At 41.9% G+C, this 18,996-nt stretch overlaps 1 protein-coding gene across 2 annotated transcripts in view; it reads right to left on the bottom strand.

Annotated features, from left to right (window-relative positions):
* LOC311426332 (spindlin-Z) overlaps positions 1–18,996 on the bottom strand; it is an 85,461-nt gene that overhangs the window by 31,600 nt on the left and 34,865 nt on the right. Inside the window, exons 2-3 of one of the 2 annotated variants that reach the window (XM_084502778.1) lie at positions 13,641–13,681; positions 13,153–13,378 (exon numbers count right to left, since the gene is read on the bottom strand). In XM_084502778.1, the coding sequence (XP_084358904.1) occupies positions 13,153–13,204 (52 nt within the window). In that variant the 5' untranslated portion in view covers positions 13,205–13,378; positions 13,641–13,681. The remainder of the gene's footprint in view (positions 1–13,152; positions 13,379–13,640; positions 13,682–18,996) is intronic. The other variant, XM_084502777.1, reaches the window with a different exon arrangement.

Raw genomic sequence — 18,996 nt, 5'->3', positions numbered from 1 at the left:
AAGTTCTCTTTTTGAAGTCAAAATGTAAAAAACTTAAACACTTCATGTTGTGATTGATCAATGAACTCCTAGAATGGAAGAAGGTTCTGAGGGGATAACTTCATGAGTACATATTCACTGCCTAAGTAAAGAAGTAGAGTGACTGACCACAAGTGTTTTAAAAAAAATAAAACACAAAAGAGATGGGAGATAGTCTTTGTTCTAGATAAATAGCTACAATAGTTGAGGGAATCAATTGGCTGTGTAACTGTCCCCTGCTTAATTAAAATAAATAAATACGTGCAAATACATGTCTTCCAGAGTTAGCCAGACCAGAATGGGTAGGGCTATATGTGGCTCAGCCAAACTGAGTATAAAAAACTCAGTATAGAACATAGAGTATAAAAACTGTACAAAAAAAAAAAAAAAAAAAAAAAAAAAAAAAAAAAACAGAAAGAACTTTGAAGAGAGCAACAGGCTTAAGCCAGTTTCAACCCATGTATTCCTTCCTAGCAACTGGGGACGGCCAGAGTCATGATGAAGACCAGCAACAAGAATGGCATTTGTATTATGATTCAACTGCATATTGCAACTACTATACTCTGCTAAGCATAATTTTTATTTGTACTGTGATTGAAGTAAACTGCTATTTCATTCTGCTAAATCAAAGTCCCGTGTAGTGTCAAATAACTTCAAAAAAGTAAAGTTGGTGTGCTGGTTTGGTTAAGATAGAGTTAATTTTCTTCCTAGTAGCTCATTTGGTACTATGTTTTGAATTTGTAATGAAAATAGTGTTAACACACTGATGCTAAGCAGTTCTTACACTGAGTCAAGGTCTTTTCCGTTACTCACATTGCCCTGCCAGCAAGTAGGCTAGGGATGGATGCACAAGAAGCTGGGAGGGACACAGCCAGGACAACTGACCCAAACTGGCCAAAGGGATATTCCATACCATATGATGTCATGCTCAACAATAAAACTGGGGGGAGTTAGCCAGGGGGGTGCTGCCATTGTTCGGGGTCTGGCTGGGCATTGGTCAGCTGGTGATGAACAATTGCATTTTGCATCACTTGTTTTTTGTTCCTTTGTGGGTTTTGTTTGTTTGTTTGTTTCCTTATTAAACTGTCTTTATCTTAACAGACAAGTTTTCTCAATTTTGACCTTCTGATTCTCTTCCCCTCATCCAACTGGGGAAGGGGTGGAAGGGAGCAAGCAACTGTGTGATGGTTAGCTGCCTACTGGGGTTAAACGACAACAGTTAGTATTAAACATTAAGCTCTCTACATATGGAATATCTAAAAGAACCCAGTCAAAGAGTGTTGGACTTATGTCTGCCAATAATAATAATAATAATAAAAAAAAACACCTCATATAGAAACATGTTCAGAATTTCATCTATGGATGCTTAAATTCACACCTATGGAGAAATACTTAATTGAGTTTCTCTACAGATCCAAAGAAACGAATTCTTTAACATTATGTGCATGTTCCAAGCATAGCTTGAGCATATGTATTTTGAAAATTAACTTTCATATTACTAGTAATGTCACATGAGTCAAGCACTGAAAATGCCATTAACCTTAAAAGTTTTCATAAATATTTTAATCTTTGGATTTTCAGATGGAGAAATAAAGAGGATGTAAATCATGTGACAGAAATGGCAGAATTAAAATAAGACTACACTTTATGTTTCCAACACTCAAGCTTGTACTGAATCCATGGAAAGATGTATCTCCAGTTTTAATGGCAGGTGGAATTTTAAGTTTTCAGAAATGAGGCCTTCTATGCTAATAGCTACAGTAAAGATCCTATTTGCAATTTTTGACTATTAAAAGACCAAGTAAATAGAATTTCCCTTTATGAGGGCTGTTTATAGGAACTATTAGCTAAAAATTAAAATTTAAAAAAAAAAAAAGATATCACAAAAAGTCTGACTAGACCTAATAATGGAGAGTTATCCAGTTCTATGTAACATGAATGTCACTGAACGGATTCAAGTTCACATCCTTTACCTTCTTCTGACTATGGAATGACAAATGCTATTGTTCTAACTAGAACACTCCATTAAATTCCATGTTTTAAACAACATTCAAAATAAACTATACAACTAAGTTGTATGGGGTGAGTGCCACACAACAAGAAAAAACAACAAAAAGACAAAAAAAAAATCATAAATAGTGATTGTATTTGTTTTATGCTTGTTTGTAATAAACAGCGAGACTCAAAATTTGATAGATCTGAAGAAAGAGAAAATGTTTGTCTCAATCTTTTATGACTACAAAAATAAATATTTTTCATAATAAAAAGTCAGTACAAACTCTAACACCCAGTCAAGAACAAAAGCATTTACTTGTCAGTTGGTCTGTGTTTTTTGAGCCTGAATTAATTTTGCCTGATGGAGCCTTAAAATAGACCATTAAATTCAACTACAAAACTAGGAGCCATGTTTCTAAATGCTTCTACCTTACTCTCACAGAGAAAGAAAAAGGGTAAGACGAGACAGAAATAAAATAAACATCCTTTGAGGATGTGGACACTAAAGAGAGTATATGTTTCAACTGAGGGGGGGGGGAGGAGAAGAGAATAGGAAGAAGGATAAGAGAAAGCTACTAGCAATATTTTTATTTTTGTCATATCAGATGGCAATCTCCATCCAGTCCATCAAAATTAGATGGGCTCTTCAAAACACACCTCAGCATCTTATTTCTCAGAATATCCACTCTCTTTATGAGAGGTAGCAAAAGCTGGACATTTTAAAATCTGCTACAGAAACACCATATAATCACATAAGAATTATTCTTGATCTGCTGGCTTTTTTAAAATTATTTTGAGGGACCTAAGAATTCCACAGACGTGTTTATTCACACCTAAAATTGCCCAATGTGAACTTAAAGAGTTTGTGAAAGAAGACCAGGAGTACAGCAGTAAAATAAATTCCCAACTCTGCCAAAAGATTTCACCACAATTTTAAGCAAGTTGCATCTAGGAGTGGGATCTCTTTTCTTAATTCAACAAGGACAATACCGATAACAACTAGGAAGGACTGTAAAGGACCATATCTTACACTTCTACAGCATGAAACAATTAATCAGTATACTCAAAAAGGCCAAATATAAATATAAACACAAGAATAATCACAACTTAACTTACAATTATATTAGATTATGTTAATGAAAAAAATCTGGATTCACTTATTATTGGAAAGTGCCATGTAATAATTAGAAGCACAGATACAATGCCATGCATGGAGCAGCTACTCAAATTATATCTCAGAAAGCTGCTCTATATTTTAACAAAATTATTGAGGCTGCAGGCATGCACTCTACTGTTATAAATAAATAAGAAACAAGTTTGGTTTTCCTTCATTTTTCCATCTTCGGTGTTATCCTTTGTTTCTCAAGATGGAATTATTGTCTGTTTCCCAGTAGAGGCAGACTTCAAAAATCTGGATATTTTAATTAAATGTATTTTTCTCCTCTTACACCTAGTTGACAGCAAATAACAGCCTTTCCCTTTGTAAGCAGGAAGACAGAACAGAGGAAAACTAGCCTTTTCAAAGCAGCCACTGCATCTAAGTCTTTACTATTGAATGAAATTAAACTCAATTGCAAAAAGCTTTGGTAAAGCATTTAATTCAGTAACAGTAATCATGTTAGGCCATATGAACAGCTAACACAACCACTGGATCATCTATACCTACAGATTTTTTGCAGCCTGAGCATGATTGCCAAAGTCATCTAGAGTCCCATAATTCTACAATTTTACATGATCCATAGATGAAATATAAATGAAGAAGTGATTTGCGTGCTTTTACCATATCTTTAGGAGGGAAAATGAATAGGAGAAAATATACCAACTTTATATATATTCTTCTCCAAAATTATGACAATTTTATAGACAAGATTTTTATCAAATTATTTTGTAGTGAAAGTATATAATTCTCATGAAAATAACTATCTGCTCATGTAGTTTCTGGGACGTGGCCCCAATCTTTAAAAAAGGAAATTAATGAGAAGCATCAAAATATATGAAACAATATTTGCATCAACGATTCTTTAAAAACACAGCAAATCTTGTTTAAAAGTTACTTACCATTAACATACAAGACTTTGTGTTATTTTTGTTTTAACAATATGGAAAAGTTAGCAAATGTCATACTCGCCCCATTGTTAATGTCATTAATAATTTTCAAATCCATTATATTGTCAATCCAGTAATCACATGAAGTATTTGCTTTCAACTGAAAATCTCAACACCAGTAGGATAAATCCTTAACAGTCCTGATTAGAACCAAGAAACAAAACCCCAAACACTTTAAAAGTCTATAAAAGTTCACAAACATCACTGACACACAATTAATTCTAATGTATAGAATAGGTAAGATTTAGTGACAAATTTCTGGACTTGAAGTAGTTCTTCCCTAACAAATTTATTAACATGCAACTGAGGAACAACATCCCTTCACTGGTACGTAACTAAAATCTCCTTCTAAAAGAAGAGTTATCACTTAAACTGCTTTCCAATCTGGATTTCTAATTCTAGCTCTCTGTCACTTCACCTAGTTTTGCTTTTGATAGCCCACTCAACATTATAGAGTGGGCTGTTCAGTCTCCTAATGATAGCTACCTGGTACATTCCTTCCTAATATACATCCATAACTAAGAAACATACAGCAGATAATTCCATCATTGCATAATTTTTTTCAAAAATCAATAAAGGCCAACTACCCACAGCCTATGAAATATGATCAGAAGAAGAAGCAACCACAGCAAGAAGGTCAGAAATTGTTTTCTTCAAGAACATATATCCAGAGGTTGGAAGCTGGTGGCACCCAAGCCTAGGCAAAGACTATGTCGAGGGTTGAGAGTGACCAAATGTGTATGACTTGGAGGCGTGTATCAAAAAGAAAGTGATATATTAATCAGCCAGGAGCATAAATTAAGGACTCCTCAGTTACAATTAAACAAACCTCATAAAGAAAAAAGTAAAGGCCTAAATATTAATTGTTGTGTATAGATATTAAAAAGCAAAAAAGGCATCTAAAGAAATCTGAGTGTCAATTATGATTTTTCATGGAACAAAATGAAGGTGCAAATTATAGGATAAACTGTAATGACATAGCAATGGAAAGTGTGACCATCTAAAATAACCCTGGTTTGTTGCTTTTTAAGTCAAGAGGACAAATAATGAAATTTTCTATTCAACATGTAAAGTAAAATTACCTAGTTTCAGTCAGAAAATTCACTCTCTACATAAAATCCATATTATGACACCTCAAATCTGCTGTAATGTTCTTGTTCATTGTATGTTACAAATGATTAGACAAAATTATTCTAGGTTTGTAAAGGTAACTTTTAATGTCTAAATTCTTTGAACTCTTGCAGTACCCAGCTAATGCTTAGAAGTCGACCATACTGATATTAAGTACTGTGTCAAAGCCTCCTTTCTTTTCTCTTACAAAAGAAATTCTCCCACAAATATTCTGGTGGTATCAAGGAGGACTGTGGTGGTTTTACTCTGCTGGGCACCTGAACTCCATCACAACCGCTCTCTCACTCCCCCCTCCTCAAAGGGAAAGGGGGAGAAAATATGATGAGAAAGGCTCAAGGGCTGAGATAAGGACAGGGTGATCAGTCAACAATTATCGTCACAGGCAAAACAGACTCACCACAGGAAGATTAGAGAAATTTATTACCTATTGCTAACAAGCTAGAGAAGTGTGAAACAAAGAAAACAAACTAAAACAACCTTCCCCCCCCCCCATCCACCCGCTTCTATGTCCTCCTTCTCCTCCTGAGCGGTACAGGGGAATGGCAGAATGGAGGCTGCAGTCAGTCTGTAGCACTTTGGAGACCCCACATGGGGCCCTTCCCACGGGATGTAATCTTTCCTGAACTGATCTAGTGTGTGCTTCCTACAGGCAGAAGCTCTTCAAGAACTGCTCCAAATATGGGTCAGTACTACAGGGTCCATCCCTCAGGAGCAAACTGCTCCAACATGGGTCCCCCACGGGTGGCAGCTCCTGCCAGATCATCTGCTTCCGTATGGGCTCCTCTCCATGGGCTACAGGTCTGGCCTGGAGTCTGCTCCAGTGGGGGTCCTCCAAAGGCTGTAGCCTCCTTCAAGTCAGATCCACCTGCTCCACTGTGGGCTCCTCCATAGGCTGCAGCGTGGAAACCTGCTCCACTGTGGTACACCACCGGCTGCAGGGGGACAACCTGCTCCACAGGCCAAGGGAACTTCAGCTCTGGGACCTGGAACACCTCCTCCCCCGTCCTTCTTCACTGACCTTGGTGTCTGCAGGGCTGTTTCTCACTCTTCACTCTCCCAGCTGCTGTTGTTGCAGCAGGTTTTTTCCCTTTCTTAAAAATGCTCTCACAGAGGCACAAATAGCATCGCTTATTGGCTCAGCTCTGGGCAGCGGCAGGTCCCTTTGGAACCGTCTGAAACTGTCCCTTATCTAACATGAGATGGGGCAGCTTCTGGATTCTTCTCACAGAAACCACCCTGCAGCCCCCCACTACCAAGAGCTTGCCACGTAAACCCACTACATTTAACAAGTCATAAAGGACTGAGTGAAGAGCAGTTTCGAGACCTCCTGATGAAACTAAACAACTACAAGTCTATGGGACCTGATGACATGCATCCCAGGGTCCTGAAGGAATTGGCTGATGTAGTTGGCAAGCCTCTCTCCATTATATTTGAAAAGTCCTGGCAGTCAAGAGAAGTCCCTGGTGACTGGAAAAAGGGAGTAACTCCCATTTTTAAAAAGGCTAGAAAGGAGGACCTAGGGAACTACGGACCTGTGAGCCTCACTTCTCTGCCTGGCAAGATCATGGAACAGATACTCCTGGAAGCAATGTCAAGGCACATGCAAGACAAAGAGCTGATCTGAGACAGCCAGCATGGCTTCACCAAGGGCGAAGCGTGTCTGACCAATCCAGGGGCTTTCTACAATGGAGTGACTGCATCAGTTGAAAAGGGAAGACCGACCAATGTCATCTACCTGGACTTCTGCAAGGCCTTTGACACGGTCCCACATAACATCCTGGTCTCCAAATTGGAGAGAGATGGATTTGATGGGTGGACCATCCAGTGGATAAAGAGTTGGCTTGAAGGTCGCACCCAGAGAGTGGTGGTCAATGGCAATGTCTCACATTTGCAGATGACACCAAGCTGAGTGGTGTGGTTGATACCAAAGAAGGAAGGGATGCCATCCAAAGGGACCTAGAAAACCTTGAGAAGTGGGCCCATGTGAACCTAATGAGTTTCAACAAGTCCAAGTACAGAGTTATGCACCTTGGTTAGGACAATCCCAGACATGAGAACAGACTGGGAAAAGAATTCATTGAGAGCAGCCCTGCAGAGAAGAACTTGGGGGTTCTGGTGGATGAAAAGCTGGACATGAGCCAGCAGTGAGCTCTTGCAGCCTAGAAGGCCAACTGCATCCTGGGCTGAATCAAAAGAGGAGTGGCCAGCAGGTCAAGGGAGGTGATTGTCCCCCTCTACTCTGTCCTTGAGAAGACCCACTTGGAGTACTGCATCCAGGTCTGGAGCCCCCAGCACAAGAAGGATGTGGATCTGTTAGAACGGGTCCAGAGGAGGGTCACAAAGATGATCAAGGGGCTGGAGCACCTCTCCTATGAAGAAAGGCTGAGAGAGCTGGGGCTGTTCAGCCTAAAGAAGAGAAGGCTCCAGGATGACCTCATTGCAACATTTCAGTAATTAAAGGTGGCTTATAGAAAAAGATGGAGAGAGACTTTACTCAGGCAGAAAATGACAGGACAAGGGGGAATAACTTTAAACTAAAAGAGGGGAGATTTTGATTAGAGGTTAGGAGAAAATTCTTCACTCAGAGGGTGGTGAGGCACTGGAATAGGTTGCCCAGAGAAGTTGTGGATGCGCCATCATGGAGGTGCTCAAGACCAGGTTAGATGAGTCCTTGGGCAACCTGATCTAGTGTGTGGCATCCCTGGCCATGGTCAGGGGGTTGGACCTCGATGATCTTTGAGGTTCCTTCCAACCCAAGACATTTTATGATTCTATGATCTATGAGTGGTTACTCCTATTTTCAGTTTCTTCAAATTAATAATTATTTAAAAATCTTTGACTAATTATTTCAATTTACGGAGCATACAATGTAGCAATGATCTTTATGTACATTTAGAAAAATCTTGAAGTTATTGTGAGAGATGCTCTCACAATTATTACCTGATTAGCTTTTATAAAAAGATTAAATAGTTTACAGCGAGTTATATCACAGAATGGTCGAGGTTGAAAGGGACCTCTAGAGGTCATCTAATCCAACACCCCTGCTCAAGCAGGGACACCTAGTGAAGGCTGCCCTGGACCATGTCCAGATGGTTTTTGAAGATCTAAGATCTCCAAGGAGGAAGACTCCACAACCCCTGTAGGCAATCTGTTCAAGTGCTCAGTCACCCACACAGAAAAGAAGCGCTTCTTGATGTTCAGATGGAACCTCCTATGTCTCAGTTTGTGCCCATTGCTTCTTGTCCTGGCATGGGGGAACCAATGAAAAGTCTGTCTCTTTGCACCGTCCCTTCAGGTATTTATACACATTGATGAGATTACCCCCACCCCGAGCCTCCTCTTCTCCAGACTGATCAGTCCCAGCTCTCTCAGCCTCTCATAGGAGAGATGCTCCAGTTCATTATTCATCCTCATGGCCCTACACTGGACTCCTTCCAGGATGTCTATGTCTGGGGGGCCAAGAACTGGACATAGGGCTCCAGGTGTGGCCTCATAAGTGCTGAGGAGAGGGGAAGGAGCACCTCTGTTGACCCGCTGGCAATACTTTGCCTCATGCAGACCAGGCTACCGTTAGCCTTCTTTGTGGCAAGGACATTGTCATGGTTTAACCCCACCGGCAGCTAAACACCACGCAGCCGTTCGCTCACCCTCCCCCTCCCTTTCTGGGACAGGGGAGAGAAATGGAAAGTGAAGCTTGTGAGTTGAGATAAAGACAGTTTAATAAGACAGGAAAATAATAATAACAATAACAATAACAATAACAATAATAATAATAATAATAATAATAATACAATGATGATAATAGTACTACTACTAATAATGTGTACAAACAAGTGATGCACAATGCAATTGCTCACCACCCGCTGACCGATGCCCAGCCTAACCCCGAGCAGTCCGGCCCCCTCCCCCGGCTAGCCACCCCTATATATTGTTTAGCATGACGTCAGATGGTATGGAATACCCCTTTGGCTAGTTTGGGTCACCTGTCCTGGGTCTGTCCCCTCCCAGCTCCTGCTGCACCCCCAGCCTGCCCGTTGGCAGGACAGAGCAAGACGCTGAGATGTCCTTGGCTTGGTATAAGCGCTGCTCTGCAACAATTAAAACATCGGGGTGTTATCAGCACTCTTCTCATCCTAAGCCAAAACACAGCATTCCACCAGCTACTAGGAAGAAAATTAATTCTGTTCTAACTGAAACCAGGACACCTATCCACCCCTTATTCCATACCATTTATGTCATGCTCAGGTTACACTCTTTTCCATACATTCTAATTAGTCACCTACAGTAGTCATAGTAGTGATAACATACAGTATTATATAGTAATTAACATGGTACAATTCAATTCATGGGCTATTCTCACCCAGTATTAAATCTCCTTGAGGTACACACCGGACCTCTCCGTTCTTTTGCATCACCCACCAAGTGTATCCAGGTCCCTGAGCGAAAACAATTCCACGAATGGGTTTCCCTTTTCCTGAGGCAGGAGTAGCCCAGACTGTTTTACCCAGCATATTTCTTACATGCACTACAGGAATTTTATCCCCATCTACAGTACGTAACAAGTTTGATTGGGCAGGTCCAGCTCGGTTGGCAGATCCCCTAGTATTGACTAACCAGGTGGCCTTTGCCAAATGCGTATCCCAATTTTTGAATGTCCCAGCGCCCATTGCTTTCAATGTAGTCTATAACAGTCCGTTGTATCGTTCAACTTTCCCGGAGGCTGGTGCATGATAGGGGATGTGATACACCCACTCAATACCATGCTCTTTGGCCCAAGTGTCTATAAGGTTGTTTCGGAAATGAGTTCCATTGTCTGACTCTATTCTTTCTGGGGTGCCATGTCGCCATAGGACTTGCTTTTCAAGGCCCAGGTTAGTGTTCCGGGCGGTGGCATGGGGCACAGGATATGTTTCCAGCCATCCGGTGATTGCTTCCACCATTGTAAGTACGTGGCGCTTGCCATTGTGAGTTTGAGGGAGTGTGATGTAATCAATCTGCCAGGCCTCTCCATATTGATATTTCAGCCATCGTCCTCCATACCAAAGAGGCTTTGACCGTTTGGCTTGCTTGCTTGCAGCACATGTTTCACAGTCATGAATAACCTGTGCTATAGCGTCCATGGTCAGGTCCACCCCTCGATCACGAGCCCATCTGTATGTTGCATCTCTACCTTGATGGCCTGAGGTGTCATGGGCCCATCGGGCTATAAATAATTCACCTTTATGCTGCCAATCCAGGTCCACCTGAGCTACTTCAATCTTAGCAGCCTGATCCACCTGCTGGTTGTTTAACTTTAAGCAGAACCTGAAGTGCATTCAGGAGGCAGAACAACAAGACTATGCTGGTCTGAGTATCCCAAGGATATTCAATATCTTGGAGAGCTATTGTAACAAGCTCAGATGATAAGAGGGTGGTGAAGGAGGAAGGGAGAGTGATCAAGGAGGATAAGAGGGTGGTGAAGGAGAAAGGGAGAGTGATCAAGTAAGAAAAAATATCTTCCCCTTTCCCCTCCACAGATTGACTCCCTAATGAAAAAAGGCAACAGGTATAATTGCTAATAGTTTCCACAATACAGTTTCCAAAGTATAGAGTTGACGATGTTACTGAGTACAAATACCAGGTTAGAGTCATGACCAGATATTTCATCGTCTCATAAGCCACTGTTACAACACACAGTACCATAATGGTCTGAAACCAGGGTCCGGAGAGGATAAACAACATGACAGAGAGCAAATACGGAAAATAATGTGCTATAATACTCAATTTGGAAAACAGGCGCAGCAGAGTTGAGATTAAAGCAATCAGCATTATGACAAGTAACTATTAAGCAGGTCTAATACTTATACCAATTTTAGTTTAACACACTCTGGTCAGATCTGCCGTTATCTCAACCTTTCGTGCCCCACGTTGGGCGCCAAAAAGACTGTTGTGGTTTAGCCCCGCCGGCAGCTAAACACCACGCAGCCATTTGCTCACCCTCTCCCCTCCCTTTCTGGGACAGGGGAGAGAAATGGAAAGTGAAGCTTGTGAGTTGAGATAAAGACAGTTTAATAAGACAGGAAAATAATAATAACAATAATAACAATAATAATAATAATAATACAATGATGATAATAGTACTACTACTAATAATGTGTACAAAACAAGTGATGCACAATGCAATTGCTCACCACCCGCTGACCGATGCCCAGCCTAACCCCGAGCAGTCTGGCCCCCTCCCCCGGCTAGCCACCCCTATATATTGTTTAGCATGACGTCAGATGGTATGGAATACCCCTTTGGCTAGTTTGGGTCACCTGTCCTGGGTCTGTCCCCTCCCAGCTCTTACTGCACCCCCAGCCTGCCTGTTGGCAGGACAGAGCAAGACGCTGAGATGTCCTTGGCTTAGTATAAGCACTGCTCTGCAACAATTAAAACATCGGGGTGTTATCAGCACTCTTCTCATCCTAAGCCAAAACATAGCATTCTACCAGCTGCTAGGAAGAAAATTAACTCTGTTCTAACTGAAACCAGGACAGACATGTTGCTGTCTCATGTTCAACTTGGTGTCCACTAGGACACCCAGGTCCTTTTCCGCCAGGCTGTTTTCCAGCTGGGTAACACACCCCTCCCCCCGCACGTACTGGTTGTTCCTCCCCAGGTGCAGGACTTTGCATTCCCCCTTGTTCAACTGCATGAGGTTCCCGTCAGCCCATTTCTCCATCTTGTCAAGGTCAGTCTGGATGACAGCACAACCCTCTGCCATATCAGGCACTCCCCTTTGTTCTGTGTCATCAGCAAACTTGATGAGGATATACTCTGCCCCATCATCCTGATCATTAATGAAGACGTTGAACAGGACTGGACCCAGTATTGACCCCTGGGGTACTCTGCTAGTTACTGGCCTCCAGTGGTGAATATGTACGGTGAATACATTACTGTTTATTTTCAAGCACTTCTAGGATGAGCAAAATGTTACTCTAGTCATATCACAAGCTCCTTTGTAGAATTTTAATTAACTTCCAGTTATACTAAGCCTTTGATATTATAAACTACTAACAAGCATTTCAGTTGTAGATTAACCCTGGTAGTGAGCTAAGCACCACAGCTACTTGCTCACTCCCCCACACACACACATAGTGGGATGGGGAAGAGATTCACAAAGGTAAATCAAAAGAGAAAACTCGTGAGTTGAGATAGACAGGTACAGCAAAAGCTGCACTTGCAAGCAAAGCAAAATAAGGAATTAATTCACTGTTTCCCTTTGGCAGGTAGATGTTTAGCCATTTCCAGGAAAGCAGGGCTTCATCATGCGTAACAGTTTCTCGGAAGACAAACACCACAACTCTGAACATCCCCCCCTTCCTCCTTCTTTCCCACAGATTTTATTGCTGAGCATGACATGAGATGGTATGGAATAACTCTTTGGTAAGTTTGGGTCAGCTGTCCTGGCTGTGTGCCCTCCCAACTTCTTGTGCAACCCCAGCCTTCTTTGCTGACAGGGCAGCATGAGAAGCAGAAAAGGCCTTGATGCTGCATAAGTGTTGTTAAGCAATAGCTTAAACACTTATACGTTATCAACACCATTTTGGTCACAACTACAAAATATAACATCATATGAGCTACTATGAAGAAAATAAACTCTATCCCAGCCAAAACCAGTACAATTTCTTATATGTAAGTCTGTACAGCTTAATTAAAATTTGTGTATATCCTTTCAATTCCACAGTTTCTATAATAAAAGTATAAGTCTTATCTTTAAAAACAAGCAGAAAAAAAAAAAAAAGAAAAAAAAAAAACATAAGGAAACAGTAACAGCTTCATAAAGCCATTATTTTATAGATTTTCTTATATATTAAGAATATATTTTACCTACTAAAAACCAATCAACAAACAATGAAAACAAATTCCATAACACCTCACCTGCATCAGCTCTGGACCGCTGACCTGGTGATTTTCCAAATGGGGTCTTCATTCATCTGTGTTTAAGTGAGCAGCAAAGCTGCTGAACTAGGGTGAAAATCCAGTTCTTCCCAAATCCCCAAATATCTTCTTACTCTTGTAATACGACAACTACTTATTAATCCACCATCCAAACAGCAATTTGTTCTTCCTCAAATATAGGAGAAGCACTTTCAATTATGTTACTCTGAAAAACAAAACAAAGCATAGCCTGATTTGAGACTCAGTTAAGACAGATACTGAATTTAAGATATTTGTTTGTTCATGCTCCATAAGAAGTCCCTTTGTATTGTTATTCTGGACACATTCTGCAATCAGAGGGCAGGTATGCAAGAAGACAGCCAAATATTAAGGCTGATACTTTTCCTCACATTCAAAGTGCAAGTTCCATATCAGATCAAAGTCATCCACAGACACACAAAGAAAAAAAGTTCTTAAAAATCACTTACCTTAGTACAGGGAAGAATGACTACTACTTTAGAAACCCCACCTAAAAGTAGAAGAAACTGAATTACCTTGACCAGAGGTAAAGCAGAAGCCACCTACTTCCATTTGTTCTAACAAATGGAAGGGGTTTTTTTGTTTGTTTTTGTTTGTTTGTTTGTTTTTTCTCAACAACAACAAAAGCTTCACACCCACATAGCAGAATTACTTCTCTTACAGATATGTTAAGTAATTAGTTTATAGAAGATCTACAAGATATCATCAGTGATTTGCAACACAGTTTCAGGAATCTAAATCGTTTAATCATCACATTCGTCTAGATTAGAGAGAGATGCAAGGATGTTTTAAAGTCTTTTCCAAGAATTAAGTTACAGACATTTGTTATCACCTAAAAAGTTGAAGAATTACAGATCAACTATTTCAGACTAATGTTTCTGGACTGCAAACATTTCTCCTAATTAATCCATTAATTTCAATGCTGCACATAGCTAAAACGACAGGCTAGGTCAGTTCATCCTTTTAGCCTAGTTTCCTTAAGAAATCCGATTGCTGTAAACATATTCTTTGTAATTTGTCAGTCAGTGGTGGCCTTCTCCCTTTCACTTTTTTAAAGAACAAAAACTGTTGAGGGATTTTTGAAACAGCAAGGAGGCCATGACTTGCTTCAGCTGAGTAAACCAAGCTACCAGGGCAACTACGAGAAGTTCCCATGACAATGTTCCCACATCGCCTGATTGAGGAATTTAAAAAAAAAAAATTGTTGCCAGCAGCTGGCTTCAAGGACGAGATCTACGTGACTGCTAATCACAAGAGGGTTGTTTTCTTGCAGTTGTTTGTCTGAGTGCTTTTGACCAATAATCTTGTGTGAGACACTATCCGCCCCTGTTAAATTTACTATAAAAGTCAGGCTATTCGGGTAATAAAGAGAGAGCATGATCTGACCATACTGGTGTCTGTCGTGTTTTCGGCCGTTCTTCCTGCAACAAAAAAAAAAAAAAAAAAAAAAAAAAAAAAAACAACAACAACAACAACAAAAAACAGCAGCTTTGGAACCTGCTGTCAATTTTGACAAAAGGGTCAAAAACAGAGGAATGCCCCTAACTACTGACCCAGCTGTGGGAAAAGGTGTTCATGCCTTACCAAAGGAATGAATATACAAGGATATGCTTTATGGTATGGTACGAGCTGAGGTATGCTGAAAATCTCATTTACTAACACTTTGACGCTTTGCTAATTCTTCTGTGAATCACATACACTAACTCCTAGGAGTATTAGAGCAATGTAGAGAAACATTACTAGGAATAAAGAGCAATAGAGACAAAAAGAAAATAAAATGAGAGTTTCTGGCGTTTCTAGTTTAAGCAAGTATTTAATTTGAAGGTTTTCAAAAGATTTAGTGATATTTAGAAGATATTTCTAAATTTCTAAAACTAACATTTTAGACATTCACGGTCATAAGAATTTCATAGAATCATAGAATGGCTTGGGTTGGAAGGAACCTCAAAGATCATCGAGGTCCAACCCCCTGACCATGGCCAGGGATGCCACACACTAGACCAAGTTACTCAAAGCCCCATCCAACCTGGCCTTGAACACTTCCAAGGATGGGGCATAAACTTCCCTGGGCAACCTATTCCAGTGCCTCACCACCCTCTGAGTGAAGAATTTTCTCCTAACCTCTAATCAAAATCTCCCCTCTTTTAGTTTAAAGTTATTCCCCCTTGTCCTGTCATTTTCTGCCTGAGTAAAGTCTCTCTCCATCTTTTTCTATAAGCCACCTTTAATTACTGAAATGTTGCAATGAGGTCATCCTGGAGCCTTCTCTTCTTTAGGCTGAACAGCCCCAGCTCTCTCAGCCTTTCTTCATAGGAGAGGTGCTCCAGCCCCTTGATCATCTTTGTGACCCTCCTCTGGACCCGTTCTAACAGATCCACATCCTTCTTGTGCTGGGGGCTCCAGACCTGGATGCAGTACTCCAAGTGGGTCTTCTCAAGGACAGAGTAGAGGGGGACAATCACCTCCCTTGACCTGCTGGCCACTCCTCTTTTGATTCAGCCCAGGATGCAGTTGGCCTTCTAGGCTGCAAGAGCTCACTGCTGGCTCATGTCCAGCTTTTCATCCACCAGAACCCCCAAGTTCTTCTCTGCAGGGCTGCTCTCAATGAATTCTTTTCCCAGTCTGTTCTCATGTCTGGGATTGCCCCAACCCACGTATAGCACATTGCACTTCAATTGTTCAACCTTGTTATCCAACCGAGGGTGCTGAGGGAGTTGGTGGATGTGATTGCCGAGCTGCTTTACATCATCTATCAGCAGTCATGGTCATCCAGAGAGGTTCTGGATGACTGTAGACTTGCTAATGTGATGCCTATCTATAAGAAGGGTCGTAAGGAAGACCTGGGGAACTACAGGTCTGTCATCATGACCTCAGGGCCAGGAAAGGTGATGGGACAGGTCATTTTGAATGCAATCACACAGCATGTGCAGGACAATCAGGGGATGAGGTCCAGTCAGCATAGGTTCACAAAAAGGAAGTCCTGCCTGACCAACCTCATCTCCTTCTATGACTGGGTGACCCGCATGGTGGATGAGGGAAAGGCTGTTCACGTAGTCTACTTAGACTTGAGCAAAGCCGTTGACACGGTCTTCCACAGTATTCTCCTGGAAAAGCTGGCAGCCCATGGCTTGGGCAGGTACACTCTTTGCTGGGTTAAAAATTGGCTGGACGACGAGGACCAGAGACTAGTGGCGGTGAATAGAGTGAAACCCAGCTGGCGACCAGTCATGAGTGGTGTTCCCCAGGGGTCGGTATTGGGGCCCATCATCTTTAATATCTTCATTGATGATTGGTACAATGGAACTGAGTGCACCCTCACTAAGTTGTCACATGACACCAAGTTGGGGGGAGGCGTCGATCTGTGGGAGGGTGGAAGGCCCTGCAGAGGGACCTGGACAGGTTGAATCGATGGGCAGAGGCCAATGAGATGAGGTTCAACATGGCTAATTGCCAGGTCCTGCACTTTGGCCACAACAACCCCATGCAACACTATAGGCTTGGGGCAGAGTAGCTCAAAAGCTGTGCAGAGGAAAAGGATCTGAGGGCGTTGGTCGATGTTCGCCTGAACATGAGCCAGCAGCGTGCCCAGAACACCAGGACATCGAGGCCCTGGAATGTATCCAGAGAAGGGCTACAAAGCTGGTGAAGGGTCTGGAACACAAGTCCTATGAGGAGCAGCTGAGGGACCTGGGTTTCTTTAGTCTGAAGAGAAGGCTCAGGGTAGACCTTATTGCTTTTTTCTACAACTACCAGAAAGGAAGTTGTGGGGAAGCTGGGGGGTCAGTCTCTTCTTGCAGATAACTAGTGATAGGACAAGAAGGAACGACCTCAAGTTGCACCAGGGGAGGTTTAGGTTGGAAATTAGTAGACATTTTTTCTCAGAAAGAGTAGTCAGGCATTGGAATGGGTTACCCAGGGAGGTGGTGGAGCCCCTGGGGGCGTTTAAGGAAAGATTGGGCATGGTGCTTAAGGTCATGATTTAGTGGGTGATATTGGTGGTAGTGGGATGGTTGGACCAGATAAGCTTGGAGGTCTTTTACAACCCTAATGATTCTATGATTCGATCTGCTATATCAATGGTATTACAGTACGAGTCACCCAGATTAACTTAAAATTAATTTTTACAGAACCAGAAAAGTGCAGTGATGACGTAACTAGAGCTGGCTTCAGCATGCAGCAATCCAACACCACAACCCATCTCACCTACCCTGAAGAACCATGATGATAGATGGAGCCCAAAGTCAGGGAGTAAACAAACTCACTGGACATTCTATAGGTATGGCCCATAGTCTAAGGGAATTATATCTGTATACATATATCAAAAGACGGGAAAAGCAGACGATAATTAATTGGGATGTAGTCGAAAGCGTAGGACCCAAGCATAATGCAAATGATAGAGAATAAGGGGTGGATACTATCCTGGTTTCAGTTGGGATAGATTTCATTTTCTTCCTAGTAGCTAGTATGGTGCTGTGTTGTGGATTCACGATGACAATAATGTCATGTTTTAGTTGTTGCAGAACAGTGCTTATACTACTTCAAGAACTTTTAAGCTTCTCATATCACCCTGCCAATGAGGAGACTGGGCACCTCACCTAAGAAATTGGGAGTGGAAAGAACCAGGACAGCTGACCCAAACTGGCCAAGGGAATATTCCGTACAATAAGACATCATGCTGAACAATAAAACTGGGGGAGGTGATGAGGCAGCCTCTGTTCCTTGGCAGACTAGGCATGGCTCAGCTGGTGGTGTTCTGCATCACTACCTTCATATATTCTTTTTTTTTTCTTCTTCCTCTTCTGTGCTATTAAACTGTCTTTTCTCAACCCTTTTCATCATTTTCCACCCCCCCATTCTCTGCCCAAACCCGCATTGGGGGAGGAACAAAGAAAACTGCATGGTGTTTAGCTGCCTGCCAGATTAAACCACAACACAGAATCCCTCAGCCCTCCCAGCCCAGTATCCTTTTTGGTTTAAAATCTTACAACGGCTCTATATCCATGTGGATGCATTGACAAATGGTGTCCCTCAGGGGTCTGTCATGAGACCGGTACTGTTTTGGGCCAAACAGCCCAAAACTCCCTCACTGAGGCTCACAGAAGGGAGGGGGATCAATAACAGTGGATGTACTGGGTCTGGCTGGAATGTTAACTTTCCCGGCAGCAGCCCATACAGTGCCGTACTCTGTACTTGTAGCTGGAACAGCAGTGTTATCACAGCAGTGTTGTGTCTACTGCTGAGCAGCAGTGGCACAGCATCGGGCCTTTCTCTAACCCTCCTAGGGGGTGGGCAAAAAGTGAGGAGAGAAACATCACTAGGGCAGCTGACCTAAACCAATCAAAGGGATATTCCATACCATGTGATGTCACACTCAGCAATAAAAGGTGGAAACAGGAAGAAGAGGGGAGGGGTGGGCTCTCGTTGGGAAAACGTTGGTCCTCCTCTCGAACACCGGCTACGTGCGTTGAGGCCTTGCTTCAAGGACATGGTCAATCATCGCTCATTTGTGGGAAGTAGAGAGTAATTTCTTTCCTCTGCACTTCCATATAGCCTTCATTTATTTTGTTTGTTTTCCTCCCTTCTTTTTATTTTTCGCTTTTCCCCTCCCTTTTCCCCTTTCCCTTTTTATTTCCCCTTAGTTAAATTGTTTAGTTCATAATAATCTTTATTTAATTATTATTATTTTCCTTTAATTAAATTAACCTTATCTCAACCCGTGAGTTGTTCTTTGCTTTACTTCTCCCCCTCCTCATCTAAAGGAGGGAGAGTGAGAGAGCGGTTGTGGGGTTTAGCTGCCCAGCATGG

Source organism: Aythya ferina, assembly GCF_964211825.1.
Source record: "Aythya ferina genome assembly, chromosome: W".
NCBI lineage: Eukaryota > Metazoa > Chordata > Aves > Anseriformes > Anatidae > Aythya > Aythya ferina.
Note: the sequence above shows the minus strand (reverse complement) of the source record. Positions and strands in the feature narration are given on the sequence as shown.